At 44.0% G+C, this 15,729-nt stretch overlaps 1 protein-coding gene across 2 annotated transcripts in view; it reads right to left on the reverse strand.

The window, feature by feature from the left end:
* The window catches only part of LOC124307154 (serine proteinase stubble-like), a 29,122-nt gene that overhangs the window by 5,306 nt on the left and 8,087 nt on the right, over window positions 1-15,729 (reverse strand). Inside the window, exons 1-2 of one of the 2 annotated variants that reach the window (XM_046768584.1) lie at window positions 11,591-11,986; window positions 636-726 (exon numbers count right to left, since the gene is read on the reverse strand). In XM_046768584.1, the coding sequence (XP_046624540.1) occupies window positions 636-717 (82 nt within the window). In that variant the 5' untranslated portion in view covers window positions 718-726; window positions 11,591-11,986. Of the gene's footprint in view, window positions 1-635; window positions 727-11,590; window positions 11,987-15,729 lie in introns of those variants that run through there. The other variant, XM_046768583.1, reaches the window with a different exon arrangement.

Below are 15,729 nucleotides of genomic sequence, written 5' to 3' on the forward strand. Positions count from 1 at the left end.
AACCATGACTTGCGATGCTACACGTGCTCCCGGCGGACCAGACCAGACTTTCATTCTTCACTTTGTCGCTTTATTATATCCCACCAAGTCGTTATAAACATTTTCCAACGCGACGCGCGATCCAATCACGTTTAGGGGTAAGGCTCAGAAATTCTAGCCCGTGACCTTGAACTTGACAAAATCTGTTTCCAAAGTTTTATAAATCTAACCCAGACATTGAGCAATCTATGTATCTCAAGGGGTGAATAAATCTGCTTATTCATACTGCACCGTTCAACGCGTTTGTCAGTTTGCCGAACTAAGGTCGCCGAGGTAATCTGTGACGGATTATTGCAGATGATGTTACGACCGAACTTGAAATCAAAGAATGACGCGATTGTAACGACAATGGTCGAGGTATGATCCTGCCTATCTGTCTACAGTTATCACAGCTTTCACCCTGCGCTCGGGTTCCTATCGTCGCAAAAGCCAATTAAGTCGAGAGATCAAAGCGGCATTCGTATTCCACGGATTTACGCTGTTAATTTTTACGTATTCGCTTGTTACAACGATTTTCCTGTTTTATTGATATTTCTATGCGACGTTCGGAAATATCAGTACATTAGGTAAAGTATACTAGTTGCGTTGATACTGACTGTGACCTCGATTCAGCGTGCTGAGGGACCTCGCGATGCCTGACCACCAGAGGATCGTGGCAACGTATCCGAGCCACCGCATTCTGGCACCCTAGAACAAGAAGATGAAGAATAATCACAAATTAGTAACCGGGTAAATGGTCGTTATGAGCTTGTAACGCGTCAACTCGGATCGAAAAAGTTTGGGGTGTATCTAGGAAACGAATGATATTTTTGAAATGTCGGTTTTGTGTTTTCAGAAGTTGCCATTGCCATGCTGCATTTACACGTACAAGTTATCTGAAACCACGAGCATCGTGGTAATGGGAGGGAGGAAAGTGTGCTTTTATTTTATTCTAGTAATAGGCTAGCCTTTCAAAGTATAATCCTATAAGACTCTGGATTTATGATACGTCACTTCGCACAGTTAGACACGGTTAAAGTAAAAGCAGTCAGATGGGGAATCAGATCAACTGCTGTCCTGGATTTTAGACCCTTTGGTCTATGATTGTTTAGAAAAGACCTTTCTATTAAACAAGGACAGAAATTTTTTACGCCGAGTCTAAATTATGCTCTGTAATCAAAAATTTTTTACTTTGACACTTTTATTGCTTCTTTACCAATTCTCTTCACGCAGTATTAACGGAGTAAATAATGTCAGTATAATGTTCTCATCACTAGTAAATTGGTTTTCAGCTATCGTTTGAATTCAGTAACTGTTTGATCTTCAGCTTTAACCAATTTTTCTTCACAACGACGGTCATTAAATTCATTGTAACTAATATTCTGCTCTTGCTGGATACTTTAACTTGAATATAATGTATACTTACGTATGGATGAAAAAAACTTTTCACATAATAATAGATTTCAGAAGTTATCCATTAAAGTTCTCTAACTAAACTAGCTCTACGCGACGCCCGTTCGTTGCTACACTGTCAAAAGTTTCTATACGGAACTTCCGACGCTGTATTGGAAGTTTTATTCGGATACGGAACAGTGAATTCACCATACATTGACTGTTTTTTCAATTTACAAATACAATAAATTTAGTAAATTCAAGCTACTTTTTTGTGTTTTCTCTATAAATTTTAGTAAGATCAAAAATATATTCAATGCAATTTTAAGACAAATGCAAAGTAATTTACGTCACTGCGCCGAATTTGTATATTTGCAACCTGATTTCGTAAATTGATAACTCTTCAGTAAAGTGAGCGTATAGTAAATTCACAATAATTTTTAACAGCGTACCCTACCGACACCACGGGCTAAACGAAAGGCGAACAATTCTTGTGACAATGGAATTAGTGGGTAAGAGTGATGCTTTGGTACAGCGTGGGTGTGACGCTCGCTACTCTCGGGTAGTCCGAAACGCTGGTCATCCGAGGCTAACATACGGTAACAAGATACGGGCGTGTAACCCCTGATTAGCTAAACGACCGTGTGGATGCAGCAGCATCAGCTCGGTGTTTGAAGAGCAACAAACGGTTATAATCTCATCAGAGCGGCTGACCGGTGGTCAACACCGCCGACGCCGCTGCCACCGCCGTTACTTAAGACGTCACGTCTCGGATTCTACCGGCAATTCTTGGCGCGATCCCGCTTATTTTCCACGGTATTGCTGCACGCCGCGATATTACTATTGCGTGTCCGAGTAAATCCGAGTTTCTCGCTGTCCGCTCGTTCACCGCTATCCCTCCCTTTCTCTCTCTCTCTCTCTTTCGCTCTCTCTCTGTCCCTCCTTCTTTCTCTTTAGTGCTCCTTAATAAGCATATATTTTGACGCTTTGATTCTGTACAACGTTCGCCGCGGTGTAAACCAAGAGAGAAATTACAGTGCCCCGCATGTGGCCGCGTTTGCCGAACACGGATTTTAGTGCCAGAATGATCTTTACACATCCAGCCCGTAATTTATACGCTGCGGAAAATCCCGTGTATGTACACCTCCGTGCATGTATATTCAGAGTGTTCACTCTTCACATCTTCGGAACATGATCCAGTACCTTCGAATTCAGACGACAGAGTCCAGAAAGAGTGGAGAATTTTTAACGAACCTCATTGAGAAATACGGCAAGTGGTAAGTCTTGCAAATTTATCTCGATTTATTTATATATATCAGCAATCATCCATAACAGTCTGGCATTTAAATCTGAGCTTTGACTTCACGTTACGCGATAAGTTCTGCATACGCGCCACGTCTCGTCTTACAGGTTTGTTCATTGATCAGGTCTTGTTAGCGAGCGTTATTATTAATTGTCGGAGTTTTTAACGGCTAGCTGTGTGACCTCTACACCATATTATTATATTTGTGGACATAATGCTCGTCGTCAGTAGCTTAACGGTTTGTTAGAAGATTCAATAGCTGCCGCGTTGGTGCATTGCAGGGACTTGAACGCCAGTGGTCAAATATTGGCTTACACTTAAAAGTACTAGGAAAATTTTTGTGGAACATCGATGACCGCCTGTAGGAGAGGATACCTGAGCTCTTTACATCGTGTACGACATGGTTAACAACGGGGAAAACGAAAAGCACCCGACGGCTCACTGGCAGAAATACAGGACGCCGAGGGTCGACGTCTGCACGCAGGTTTGCAGCCAGCGGTGGTCGCAGGCTGCAGCTACGTATTTCAGAGAAGTTCGACGAAATTGGCACAACCCGAGTGAGCCGCGGCCATGCGACCGCAAACTCCTTCTTACTCCAGGCGAGATGGTTAGCTGGTCAGCGGCCACTATATGCACCGAAATACGATGCATACTGCAGACTGCAGTGCGAACATCTCCGCGTCTGCGTGAGAGTTGATTTGAGTTCAGTTAAGTTCAGAGAGGCTGGCGAAGCGGCGAGGAAAGGGAGAGAGAAGAGGAAAGAAGACGGCAATGCAGGGAGGAAAGGAAGGAATTCGTCGTGAACCTGCCGGCGCCTCTGCGACGCTACCAGAGCTCAAAATTCTGATAGTCGAACAACGCTATGCACGCCGCGTTCATGCCGTCCGGTTATAAGGAATCTCACGTTTCAAGTTCGCACGGACTTCGGCGTTCAGGACTTGGGCGAGGTGCTTGGCTAAGTACCTACAAGCACATCGTGGAGAACCAATCGCGCTCTGCAGTCTTCGGTCACGCATCGCTAGGTCAAGAATGCCAGTTCTCTATCACCTCTCTCTCTCTCTTTCTCTCTCTCCTCAGCTTCTTCCTCTTCCCCTACTCGTTGGCTTCTTCGTGAGCCACCTTGCCTCCCGAAGGCTTTCCAACGCGGGTAAGATGGCGAAGAAAACAACAAAACCTTGGGAAAAAATATCACCGACGTAATTACGAGCACGTATATACCTCGTGTACGTACGGTTACCAACATATAGACGCTTGCACGCGTATGTAATATGCCATATTATGCCCCGACGTGTTTAAATCTCCGGCCCAGCTGGTTGCCGGAATTCGTTGAAGGCTTCTAGAGTTTCTTCAATTACAGTTTGAACTCTAGATGTAATGGATTCCGGTTGTCTTCGATTTTGCGATTCGAGGGTCAAGAGTTCGAGTATAATCCAGGATTCCGATTTCGTCCGGTGAAAAGTTGTAGGTACGTAACTGATTTTTCAATGAAACCAACCGGCACTTCATAATTCAATGAACGGAAGGTTCACATTTGGATATTGAAATAAGCGAATGAAAAATTAGCAGCTCGTAAGATGACGCTGTGAGAAGAGAGGTTGCCGAAGGCTGTGTGTGTTTAATTATTGCTCCGCTTATAGAAGCTAGCGAGGAACCGGATGCGGACGGGGAGCTCGCACTAAGTAGGTGTGTATACGTTGTACAACACGGTGCGTATGGCGTACGAAGTCCATATGACCGATAGAGTGTGCACACATAGGTATACACCCGTGACGCGATATCGAGCGAGACGAGCTCAGAGATTTCAGTAATTTTTTAGAAAGTCCCTCATTTCATTTGCTGGCCCATTGTAAACTAATTAAGGAACACAGCGTGCAGTTATAACGTCAAGGTAGCAATAATAAAAACTAAGAAGCATATTGCCTATGTGTGCGCGAAAGATGTGCATAATCTGTCAAAGTGAGGAGGGAGAGAAAGACTCTCCCATCGGCTAACCACGCCCACTTCGACAAATTTTATACCGCACCACGAATACTGCAGGTTAACGTTTGAATGTTTCAACCGCTGCAGGAATCGCATTATATGCAGGCACCAAGATTTCTGGCTTGAGATTGATGGAACGAACTGCACTTAAGCTGGAGATTCATTTCGGCTTTCAATCACATAAGTTTCGACTGTATCCGATTGCCAGACCTCAGGAGGATTCACTCAGAGGGACCAGAGAGCGTGCAGTTGCTGGTGCACATCATACGTCGCACGCGTAACGGCGCACCAGACGGAATTCGAAAGTGAGGCGGGGAATATTGTTGCTGAAGAAGCGCACGCATGCAACCACGGACTCTATACTCTTGAGCAATCAAAGATTTTTGAAGAGTTTTCGGTACCGAGGGTAATTCATCAGCTGGTCTCGCAGCGTCTGTAAATGATTAAAGAGTTTGTCTCAAGTACAGCTTGGACGACGCGACGTGACGCTGTAGTAGAAGGAAAAATGGGTTCGATTAGTACAACGAGTCTGGCCTCGAGCTGCGAGCGGAGAAACAAATTGTAAATTTCTCTATGCCTAAAACCAATTGCTGCACGGTTAGACACAACAAATTTATTTTATGGCAATTTTACAACTAAGGATCAAACAAGCGCAGCAAAAAGGTCAATAATTGGGACAGGGTCAATAACTGGTCATACACTAACCTTACTTCGTACATGTGCATCACTCAAGGAACGCGGGACCGAAAAATTCTCGCCGCCTATTCAACTGGAACAAGATGATATGCATGTAGATGCGAGCATAGATGGAATACGGGAGACGTAAATAGAAGTGGAGATAGGTAATAGAGTTATGGAAATGGAGGATCGGCCTGACGCGCAGACAGAGTTGCTATAACTCATAAAACACCTGTACAAGAGGTGGAACACGCGGACTCGAGGAAGGCTCTGCTTCTGAGATATTGTTTTCTCCCGTAGGATTGCCGGCTGAATGGCACATTCGTGCACAAACACAGGCCCGTCTTGTCGAGCCTCTACGGATCTCGTACCGCCGACATTCAATTCAACTTCCAGGCAAACTTCGCTCCGCGGATCCCCTTCAAAACTACACGCTCGCCCCTCTCGCTCCTCGCGCTTCGGCAAATACTCTCTCGCACACACGCACACACACAAACACACGTCCTAAGAACGTCTCGACCTCCTAGCGAGAGAAACGAGCACGACGTCGATGGTCTGCCGATTGATTTACTCGGTCATAACTTTTCCACTTTTCTGGAATGATGCTGAGGCTCTTCTTGTTCGTAACCGCACTGCCGTCTCTCTCACCCCTTTTCTCAAGCCAAACGATGCTCTACGTCACTCACGTGGAATGGCCTGTTTCGAAAGGCATGAGGCCACACCTGACGCTGGGTCAACAAATCCGCCTCCTTCTTGTTCGACGATTGATCAAAGCCATCGCTAGTCGGGTGTCTACATTATATAGCCCATTGGGCTGGGTATGGCGTAACATCTCGATGCTCCCGATACATGACGAAGTAAACTCGCGAGTAAAGCAAGCGACGCTCCGCCGTGCCGATATTGCGGGAAATAGCTGACTGGAAGTGGACCGCCGCCGTGCACGTCAGGGAATCGCGCGAGTACAAAAGCACAGCAAAAACTGACACGAATACGAGTAATTCGAATCAAAATTGATACGAGAGACGCTGACCGTGTTTTTTTCTTTCTCTTATTCTGCACGGGAAATAGATTTGTTTCTCATTATCTAAAGTGTGCCATGGATAAGAACCAGAGTCAGGTCTAGTGCTTCCCGTAACGCTTCATTTCATTAATGCAGTTGCGAGAGTGAAATTACGATACGAATAGTACTGAAGTTATTTCGGCTTCACTTTGAAACTCGATAACTCGAGATTGAATCACCGGTTGTAGGTAGGCAGCAATCGTGTCAAGATCTAGATGCAACAGTGGTTCGAAATGAATCAGTCTCGGTGGTAATCGTCCTTAAAAATTGAAGCTGTACGGTCATAGTTCGGTTTACGGAAGACTTAAGTACATGTTGGAAAAACGACCAATTCCGTACATAGACAAGAGGAAAAAGTTATGAGATGGTAAATGAAAATAAATAAATGTCGAAAGAGGCAAAAATCGAGAATATACATCGAGTTTTTGTTACATTCACGCTCTCACGTAGCGGCCTTTACACTTCACATTTATTAACAATAGAGAAAATTGTGCCCACGGCCATTGAAATGAACATTTTAAAGCCAAGTATCACAGATCCGTTCAAATAATGAAAGACGTCGTGAACTACGGAATAAATAGACACTGTCATGTAACATAAGTTATTTCCGGACGTTAATTTCACCTGCATCATCCTTCACGTAATTATGTGTGTCATGTATACGGCGTTCTATGACGTATTCCTTGTTGAAATGCAGGCCCGATAGCGCAGGCCTTCCCGGTGCACCAGATATTTGGCATCGCCTTGGAACCTGATCAGAGTCAACGCACGCGAAGCCCCAGGGATCGATAACGGCAGCCTTTCGAGTTCAAAGGCAAGTGTTAGGTAGGTATGCAACAGTATCGAGTGACCCTTGTAGGCAAGCAGGTTTCGACTCACGTGTCAATGTCCCCTCGACGAAAGAATCTAGGTGCGAAAGATGAAGATAATACTTGCGTGTGAAAAGCGGGACTGATTTTGTCTTCAATTCCGTTCAGTAACTTCTTGGTGGAATTGCATCGTATGTGTTTGCACAAAGGACCCCGCAGAATCCTTATGGAAATTCGCTCTCGGTCGAATTGGCTGGATATTCAGGATGTTATAGTAGGTACATATCCTCCTGATCAAAAGTTCTCATGGGTAAAAGTCCCAAAAGTTAGTAATTTTCGAGACACAGGCTTCGGAAGAATAGTGTCCGAATTTTTTGATATCTATGGATTTCGTGATTTTCATGAATTATAAAGCTTCAAAGGGACTTGAAATCAATAAAATCACTGAAAAAACTACACGGTTAATTCTTGAAGATAGGCAGGAGGCTGTGACTGATTGCATCAATGCATTGATTCCAATCATAAAGTCACTGGTTTACCGGAAGGCGGTGCAACGTCAGATTTTGCGTGAAGAACGAGAATCTCCGACTCTTGCAGTAATCGACTGGTCCCGGTTTTCACGCGTCTGTGGAGTCTCTGCGAATCGACTGTGCTGTTTTTGATTGACATATTTGATTTCAAGTCCCCCTTGAAGCTTTGTAATTCGTAAAAATCGCTTAATCCATAGATATTAAAAAATCCACACACCCCCCTTCCAAAGCCTATATCTTCGAAACTAATGATTTCTAGGACTTGTGTTCGTGAGAACTTTTGATCAGGAGGGTATACCTATACTAGATACTGAAAATTCAGCTAACTCGACCGGCAGCCAATTTCCATAAGGATTCTGCGGGGTCCTTTGTTGCAGGCGGGAACCAAACGGTAATTGACGTTCATGTCGTTTGGACGTTCTATAACGGACCTGGATTCGTATAATCTACAACTCGGCCGACTCAGTGTGTGGCGGACGAGTTGACGACCCAAGAACACGTGCAGGGGGGGATGGAAGTCCTCGGACGTGATTTGAGTTGATAATTAATTGAATATAACGCCTAGGCGATACCGCGGTAAATGACGGAGTTACTGGAAATCTATGATCAAAGATTCAATTCGCTGGTCTGATACAAGGCGATTTTCCCCCGTTCAGTTCCGCCGTAAAAGTTATGCGAAAAACGTGGAAGATCCCAGTTACAGTGGTACGAATGGCGCTACCCATAACGTAATTGATACAAGTTGTTAAAGCCTTGGCTACGTGAGTGACCAGCAGCATGCTGGGTAACGCCCAGTAGTTCGCAGAAGATGTGAATCAGTTCCGCGACGATCAGCCTGCCGCGTAATCGTCCACTTTGAAGCAAGCGGCTTTCTGTTGCCAGGAGCGATCAATCGGTTGATCCAACCAATTCCGGGATTCCAACGATCAAAGTCTAGGAAGCTTTACTTCCCAGTGATCGAGCAATCATTATTCTATTTTGACTATTAAAAGTGTTTTCCCGAGTATTGCAATATGCTATGGAGCAAAATGGATTCGTGTGCATTAAGAGGGTACGTTTTCGCTTCGTGGTAAATCTATTATGATAAACCAATCAGAGTGCAAGATTTGGGTTTATGATAAAGTCAAGAAAAACGGTGGAATTGATCGTGGAATTTCATTGTTTTCCCCATTGCGCCAATAGGCAGAGGTGCACTTGTTTTATCTATTTATTAATTTATTATTTATTTATAATAAAGCCCAGCAATGAATCGAATTTCCTAACAATGGAAGACTCAGGAGCAACCGCGTTATACACAAAACACGAAATTTATTCATGTTCAATTTACACGGATTTGAATTAAAAATGATTGGTCTGGTACACCGATGTTGAGCTTCTTTTGACTCTCGTTTATTTTTTCTCCTCGCCTTCAATAATTGAGTAGGATGAAATAATGGGGCGTGAAAAGGTGCGAGCATAGGGTGGCGGTTAGGATCTCGAGACTGTTGCAGTGCTCGATTTGCTCGGTACGTTGTTCAATCCAGTTACCCGACAAGCGGCCACTTTGGCTGATTGCTAGCGAGCCTGTACGATTTTGCTCGCGAAAAGGAAGGGAAGAATAAGGAAGAAGAAGACGACGATGAGTAAAAAGCTGGAGGAGAGAAAACGACGAGTAAGAAAAAGGAAGAGGAAGAGACATACAATGGAGCGAGAGCACCGCGCCGCTGTCCACTGTATCAACCGCGGGACTTTTTGTTCCTCCGGATATACGTGCGAACGGTCCGACATGAACAGCACTGTATCTAACAGTACAGTAACAACAACAGTAACATTTCGAAGTTTTACTGCAGCGTAACAGTCGAGCTGAACCAACGCGACATCCTCATTGATCGCGAGAGCTCGACGTACGGTTACCTACAAAAAGCGCGACTTTTACGATGATATTTAGTCTTGTGAGTAGAACGATTGACCGGCGATAGTTTGCAGAAACGGCTATCGAGTCACGACGAGACGTCGAGAGATCGGAAGTCAATTGACTATTTTTCTTTACCCCGATTTTCTTCCATTCGTTGCATAGCTGAATGAAGAGAATACCTCGTAGGAAATTATAATCTTTCATGCACTCCCGTGGCTGCTACAGGATCAGAGGGCGAAAGAGGAAGACGTTGGCGTTCCTAGCAACCCGTAACGTGTCTAGTTCAGATCGATTCAGACCGCGAAAATCGAACTCTCCGAGAAGAGTTTACAGCTGCATCTTTGTTGCTGGTAATTATTGCCGCTTCATACATAAGTATAGTACGCGATTAGCGCCGGACCATGATCATCCATTAACTCTATGAATAGCCCGCGACTAGTTTCCGTGCTGGACACACCCCGAGTCTACCTACCACCGAGGTAACATTGGCGTGACCAGGGCAAAGCGAATATCTGTAATACCATTTGATTGCCGATTGTTACAGACTTTCGAATGACTATGTATGAAGGTCGGTACTCCAACGCTGCAATCACGTTCAAGTCAAGATTTCTAATTAATCCTGCCTTTCGAATGGTTTCGATTACCAGAAAACGTTACGCTTCCGCATGAATAGATTCCTCCGATCCACCTCTTAGTTGTCTTTCGAATCCATTCACCGCTTACGCGGGTATTTTGCTAAAAGGACAATTGAGCGCTAAATGCCGTCTAACCGGTCGGTGATCGAGCGTTTGATTTGTTAATTATACACATCTCGATTAACATCTCGTTTTAATTACATGTCATCGTACCGTTAGCTCGACACCTCGGGTGGATTATGTTATCACGTCCAGTAAAGAAACATGATTTTAACGTTGATTAAACTTAAATTTTGATCGACACATTCGGTGCTCCAATTTCGCAGCTGAGTGTCAGCTGAATAGCGTATGGTAAAGAGGGACCCGACCGATCGGAAGGGTTCGAATCAAATTCTTATTCCTTCCTATGTCGAAAATGTCAAATCAGTCTATCGGTCGAGGCGCGGGTCGGTCGTTGGGACGAATTAGAGATTCGTAATCTGGCAATCCGTTATGTCTGCGGAACGAATTGACGAAGGTCCTTAGAGTGAAAACCAGATATCCGTATGTTTTCATTCAACATTAACGTGATCCGACCAACGATTTGCCGATAAAGAGTCAACGAATTGGGTCAAGTTCTAGAATCAAGTTCTTTACAGGTGCGGACTCGTACCGGCGACGTGTTAGAATCGATAGTATAACACGCACAGTAGACATAGTTAGTTATTTTCCGTTGTCACCATTTTTTGAAAGGCGAAGACGCAGGTAGCCGCGCCGAGATAATGTTAATGTGCGAAATGCAAATTTCTCGCGGTTGTACGTCCGACCATGCTCATCATCATTCGAGAACACGTCTCGGGTTTTTGCAACACGAAAAAATAAGATGTGAGTAAAAAATTACCATCCGGTAACAACGCGAATGAAACATGTACCCACCGATTTTAAATTCGGTCAGAGTTTGCGATTCTGCAGGTACTACATTATTGTGTAACGTGCCTTATAAATTCACTCTGGCGATTCTCTTCATAGACAAAAATTTATTTCGTAGCGGTAAAATCTGTACGAAAGCGAGGGAAAAAAATCTTTCGAAGTCTGGCAAACACATGTACCTGCAATCTTTTTTTTAGTCCACCTCGACACGAATCGCGACTTACAACTTGTTTCGCGGTACCTATAGATAGATTAAAATTGTTTACAAATCCATGAATTAAAATGACAATGTTTCTTTCCACACTGACAAGTAGTTTCGATATAATTGGTATCGCTTCAAAACATTATAAGGAGTTAAAAAAAAAAGAAATAAAGAAAATACCTGATTCTGCTATCCTACGAAGCGGTTTACTCCGAAAATACTTTTCTCATTGCGACACAGACAGTGAACGTCCCCGACATCGACGTGCCCCCGTATCATTTTAGTGGTAATATTTATTTTCTCTTTTTAACGTTGTAGAGCCGGTAATTTATTCGCTCGTTAAAACGCCGGAACGAATTCCATTAGCAATGGTATTATATGGTGGTATACTTGAACGTGATTCATTTACTCGTTCGTGAAGTACGGTATTCACTGGATAATTTTCGTCGAACTCGTAGCTCTGAACGATTTGAGGAATTTAAAACGCGTCGGGCTCCCGCCGGAAGTTGCGGCGGATCGCACCACCTTCCGTTCTTCCGAAGCAGCTTGGCGAAGAGCGCGAGTATCGCTCGGCACGAGGACGTCGCGGACACTGAGGCTTTGCTGCAAAGACGGTTCTTTAACGGGGGCTGACCGAAGGCTTAACGGACACCACCTCTTTCTCTCTCGATTTCTCTCCATCTCACTCTCTCTCCTTCTCTCGCTCTCTATTTGTATTCGCCTTGCACTCTTTCGATCCTCCTCTCCCTTCGCCTCTCTTGCTCATTCTCCCGATCATCAAAGTCTCCTTGCATCCATCGCCCAAGGTCACGAATTGCGAAAATGCACCGCACGAAGCAAAGAAGAAAATTGCAAATTCAAAAGAGCCGCATATCGTAATGAACTAACAGGCCGGGAATTTTTCAATTATCTCGATAAAATAATATTCGTTCAGGTGATCAGAATTTCCTGACGAATGGATCAATTCAGTTTCACAGACACCGGCGTCTTCGTTGCCGATGATGCGTCTTTCCGCGAGCTTATATTTATCTCGCGATGCCGGAGGTGGCGAATGATCACTGCTGACTGATGATCAGCCTGGTAACGGGGAAGAAGATCCGAAGGTCTAACGAGTCGATTAGGTATGTAACTTATATCTTCAGTCCCGTTTGTTCGAGGTCGCGTAATTGCCTCACAATAAAAGCCGAGACAATCGGAACAAGCAACGCGAAGCAATGAATAAACCCAATGGAAGGAAAAATTGTACCGCACCATTGGCGATGAGGTGTAGTACGTCTGTGCGAGCTGAGTGATTAACCCCTGCTATACATACATTGCAATATGCCCCGGGTAATTAGCGTCAAATTATTACCACTGATTGCAAACGATCGCGGAGTTATGCGAGCGCTCGTAACATATACAATTCTAGACAAGCAGGGTTTCTCGGCTTCCTTTTTCACACGCCAAGAAATCCCTCCACGCCTGTAGCGCAGCGCCAGCCGCACACATATCAACATTCCATTTTCAAATGCGAAAGAAAAGAGAAGAAAATATTTACACAAGACGAGATGCGAACTGCTGCCATGCGCTGCGATGGCTGCAATCCAGCAACGATCATGCAGCAGGTATTATATCAATTAAAAAATAGCTGCTGCCCTCTCTCGCGGCCGGTCGGACGACCTGCAATCAAAACCGAGGTAAAATAACTTGGAACAATGCATTCCGGAGGGAAAGAAAATCTACGGCTAACTTCCGGCTTACAATCAAGCACTCGCGACGCACGCGAACGAAATAAAAATTCAACCGGTAAGGTAAGCGTATCGGTTATCCACCGTGTCCCAATTATTGACCTTTTTTCGTTGTGCCCGGTTGATCCCTAGTTCTAAAATTACCAAAAAACACATTTTTAGCGTTCAACCCTCTAGCAATTGGTTTTAATTATCGAGTAATTCACAATTTGTGCGTCAATTTATAATTTCGGAAAATAAAATGCTCAATAATTGGGTCTAAGCGTGTCAATAACCGGTGCACTCGCTTTATCTGCGGCAGCGTCTTCATTTTCGATTCCAGACGTCACTAGTCTTCGGGTGAAACTTGACACGACGGACACCTCTCTGACAAATAATCGTCATTCTCGGTATCCATGAAATCGTCCGTAAATATCTCGTCTCGAAAGAGTTCCGCTGCTCACTCAGATTTACAGCTGATCTCTGCAGCTACGATGTTATCTCCTCGATTACAACCGAGGATGGACGCGTCTAGTCGTGTTGACAAGCTGACAATGAGCGAGAGTTCGAGTAGCCCGGTGGATGTACAATGGCCCGATCATTTTTTTCATTTTCTTTTCGTGTCTTTATACTTTCACAATCGTACTACAGAGCATCCGTTTATTCTTTACCGACTTGATTGACCCGCTTCTTCCGAGTGTTGATACGAACCTTAAATTTCTTCTTTGCCCTAGAAACTCGTCAATGAAAAATGATCGTGCTTTCGAACCCTTTGCTAACGCTACGCGAGTACTGCAACGACAACGATCTCCGCATCTCGACTGACAATGAAATTCGACGACTCTCGGGCAGGGTTGTAAACATTTTTAATCGAAAAGTAATGCATTAATCATTAATTTAATATTATTTTATAGAAATGGTTTTCATTAAAAATTAAAATTTAGTGCTCGATGAAAATTATTTACCATTGAAAATTGAAATTTAATGGCCAATGGATATATTTTTCATTAAAAGTTAAGAATTATTGGCTAATGAAAACGCTAATACATTGAAAAAAGTGACACGTTATTCACAACCCTGCTCTCAGAGCTATGGGAAACATAAGGTGACAGTCGAAAAGTTTCCACCGAATATTCACTGGTTGCAGAAGATGATAGCTGAAAATTTATTTGAAGTTATCTCAAGCCAGTATCGGTCAAAGTAATTTCAATCGGTCCGGATTTTCGTCAACTCTATACTGAGACCACTAAAGTATAAATGAAATCTGTTTAAAAGTTATGAGGTGAAAAATAAGTAGCATTGACGAACATCCTCTGCAGTTACGGATCCGTTTTGCGTTCAGCCAAATATATTCCGCTTATGGCTTGCCGAGACTGTTTGGTTGGTCGCAAAAGCGGTAATTTCCATAACTTATGTTTAAGCACGAATAAATTTATCAATACTGAACGACAGAGAGAGAGAGAGAGAGAGAGATACGCCGGTGGTGAGAGACTCGCAAACCGCAGACTTTCATCGCTGAACTGTGTGTGTTAGAACTCGGTGATTGATATGCACGTAGGTGTGCAATGCACATTGACAGATGGGTAACAGAGGGCCAAGTCCATTATCCAGATGAGGCCCTGGCGTTGCAGTCGGAGCAGAAACCAATCCGGGAAAGAAAATTGGCGTCGTGGTCGGCAAATATGATGTATAACGACCTCCTGCGGGCTATTCTCATATACGAACGCAATTACTGTGCGAAGTGATCGACAGAACCGAATTATTTGCCACTCTTCCAGATCTTTTGTGCAGTATGCAGTTACGTGTCGCCACCTACGGTAAAGGTTTTTGAATTTCTGGCGGATGATGAACTGGCGGAACTGGCATAGAACCCGAAAATCCCGCTGCATGCATTTCCTCATCTGATATCCAGCATCGCGATCGCCAATTGTCCAGAATAGAATGGACTGTAATGATCAAATTAAATAGCGGCGAATTCACAGTGTAGCCTTTCAGATTATGTTTCGTGATGGAATTTCATTGATGTAATACATGCTTCCACAAGACGCAGGCAAAGAACAACTTTAATGCAGACATAAATTTCGTCGAGATACGAACATCTCGTAGTCTAAACATTGACTTGAATTTATTGTTGTTTATACGTATACAGGAGCCGGTGTCCTGACGTATGCACCAAATTCTCGTGGATTCTTTTACTTACGGCACTCAAAAACTACGCGTTGCGAAAAATCGATTGAAATTGCAAAGCACCTGCCCGGAAGAATGTGTAAAATATGCGTAGCCGATCCTTGGACGATGCAAAAAGAAGAAGACGACGAAGTAAAGGAAGTCGTGGCTGTAAACGATAAGACGCTACACCCTGTAATTAAGTACGGCCGGGCTCGAAAGTTTTTAAGGGCCGTCTGGGATCACTATCGAGAATTAAATCTCCTTCGGATTTTGGTTATACCTATACATATATTTGCGAGCCGAATTTTTTTTCCCAGGATCTCCTCCTTCTCTCGGCTGATTCGTTTGCAGATTTCGCTGAAAGGTGACCGTCTTCCCACGAGGCCGATCGTCGTCGCAGGCCTCTCTCGAGTTGGACGAAGCCGCTCGTGTCCACGTGCGGGA

Source organism: Neodiprion virginianus, chromosome 6 (assembly GCF_021901495.1).
Source record: "Neodiprion virginianus isolate iyNeoVirg1 chromosome 6, iyNeoVirg1.1, whole genome shotgun sequence".
Classification (NCBI taxonomy): Eukaryota; Metazoa; Arthropoda; class Insecta; order Hymenoptera; family Diprionidae; genus Neodiprion; species Neodiprion virginianus.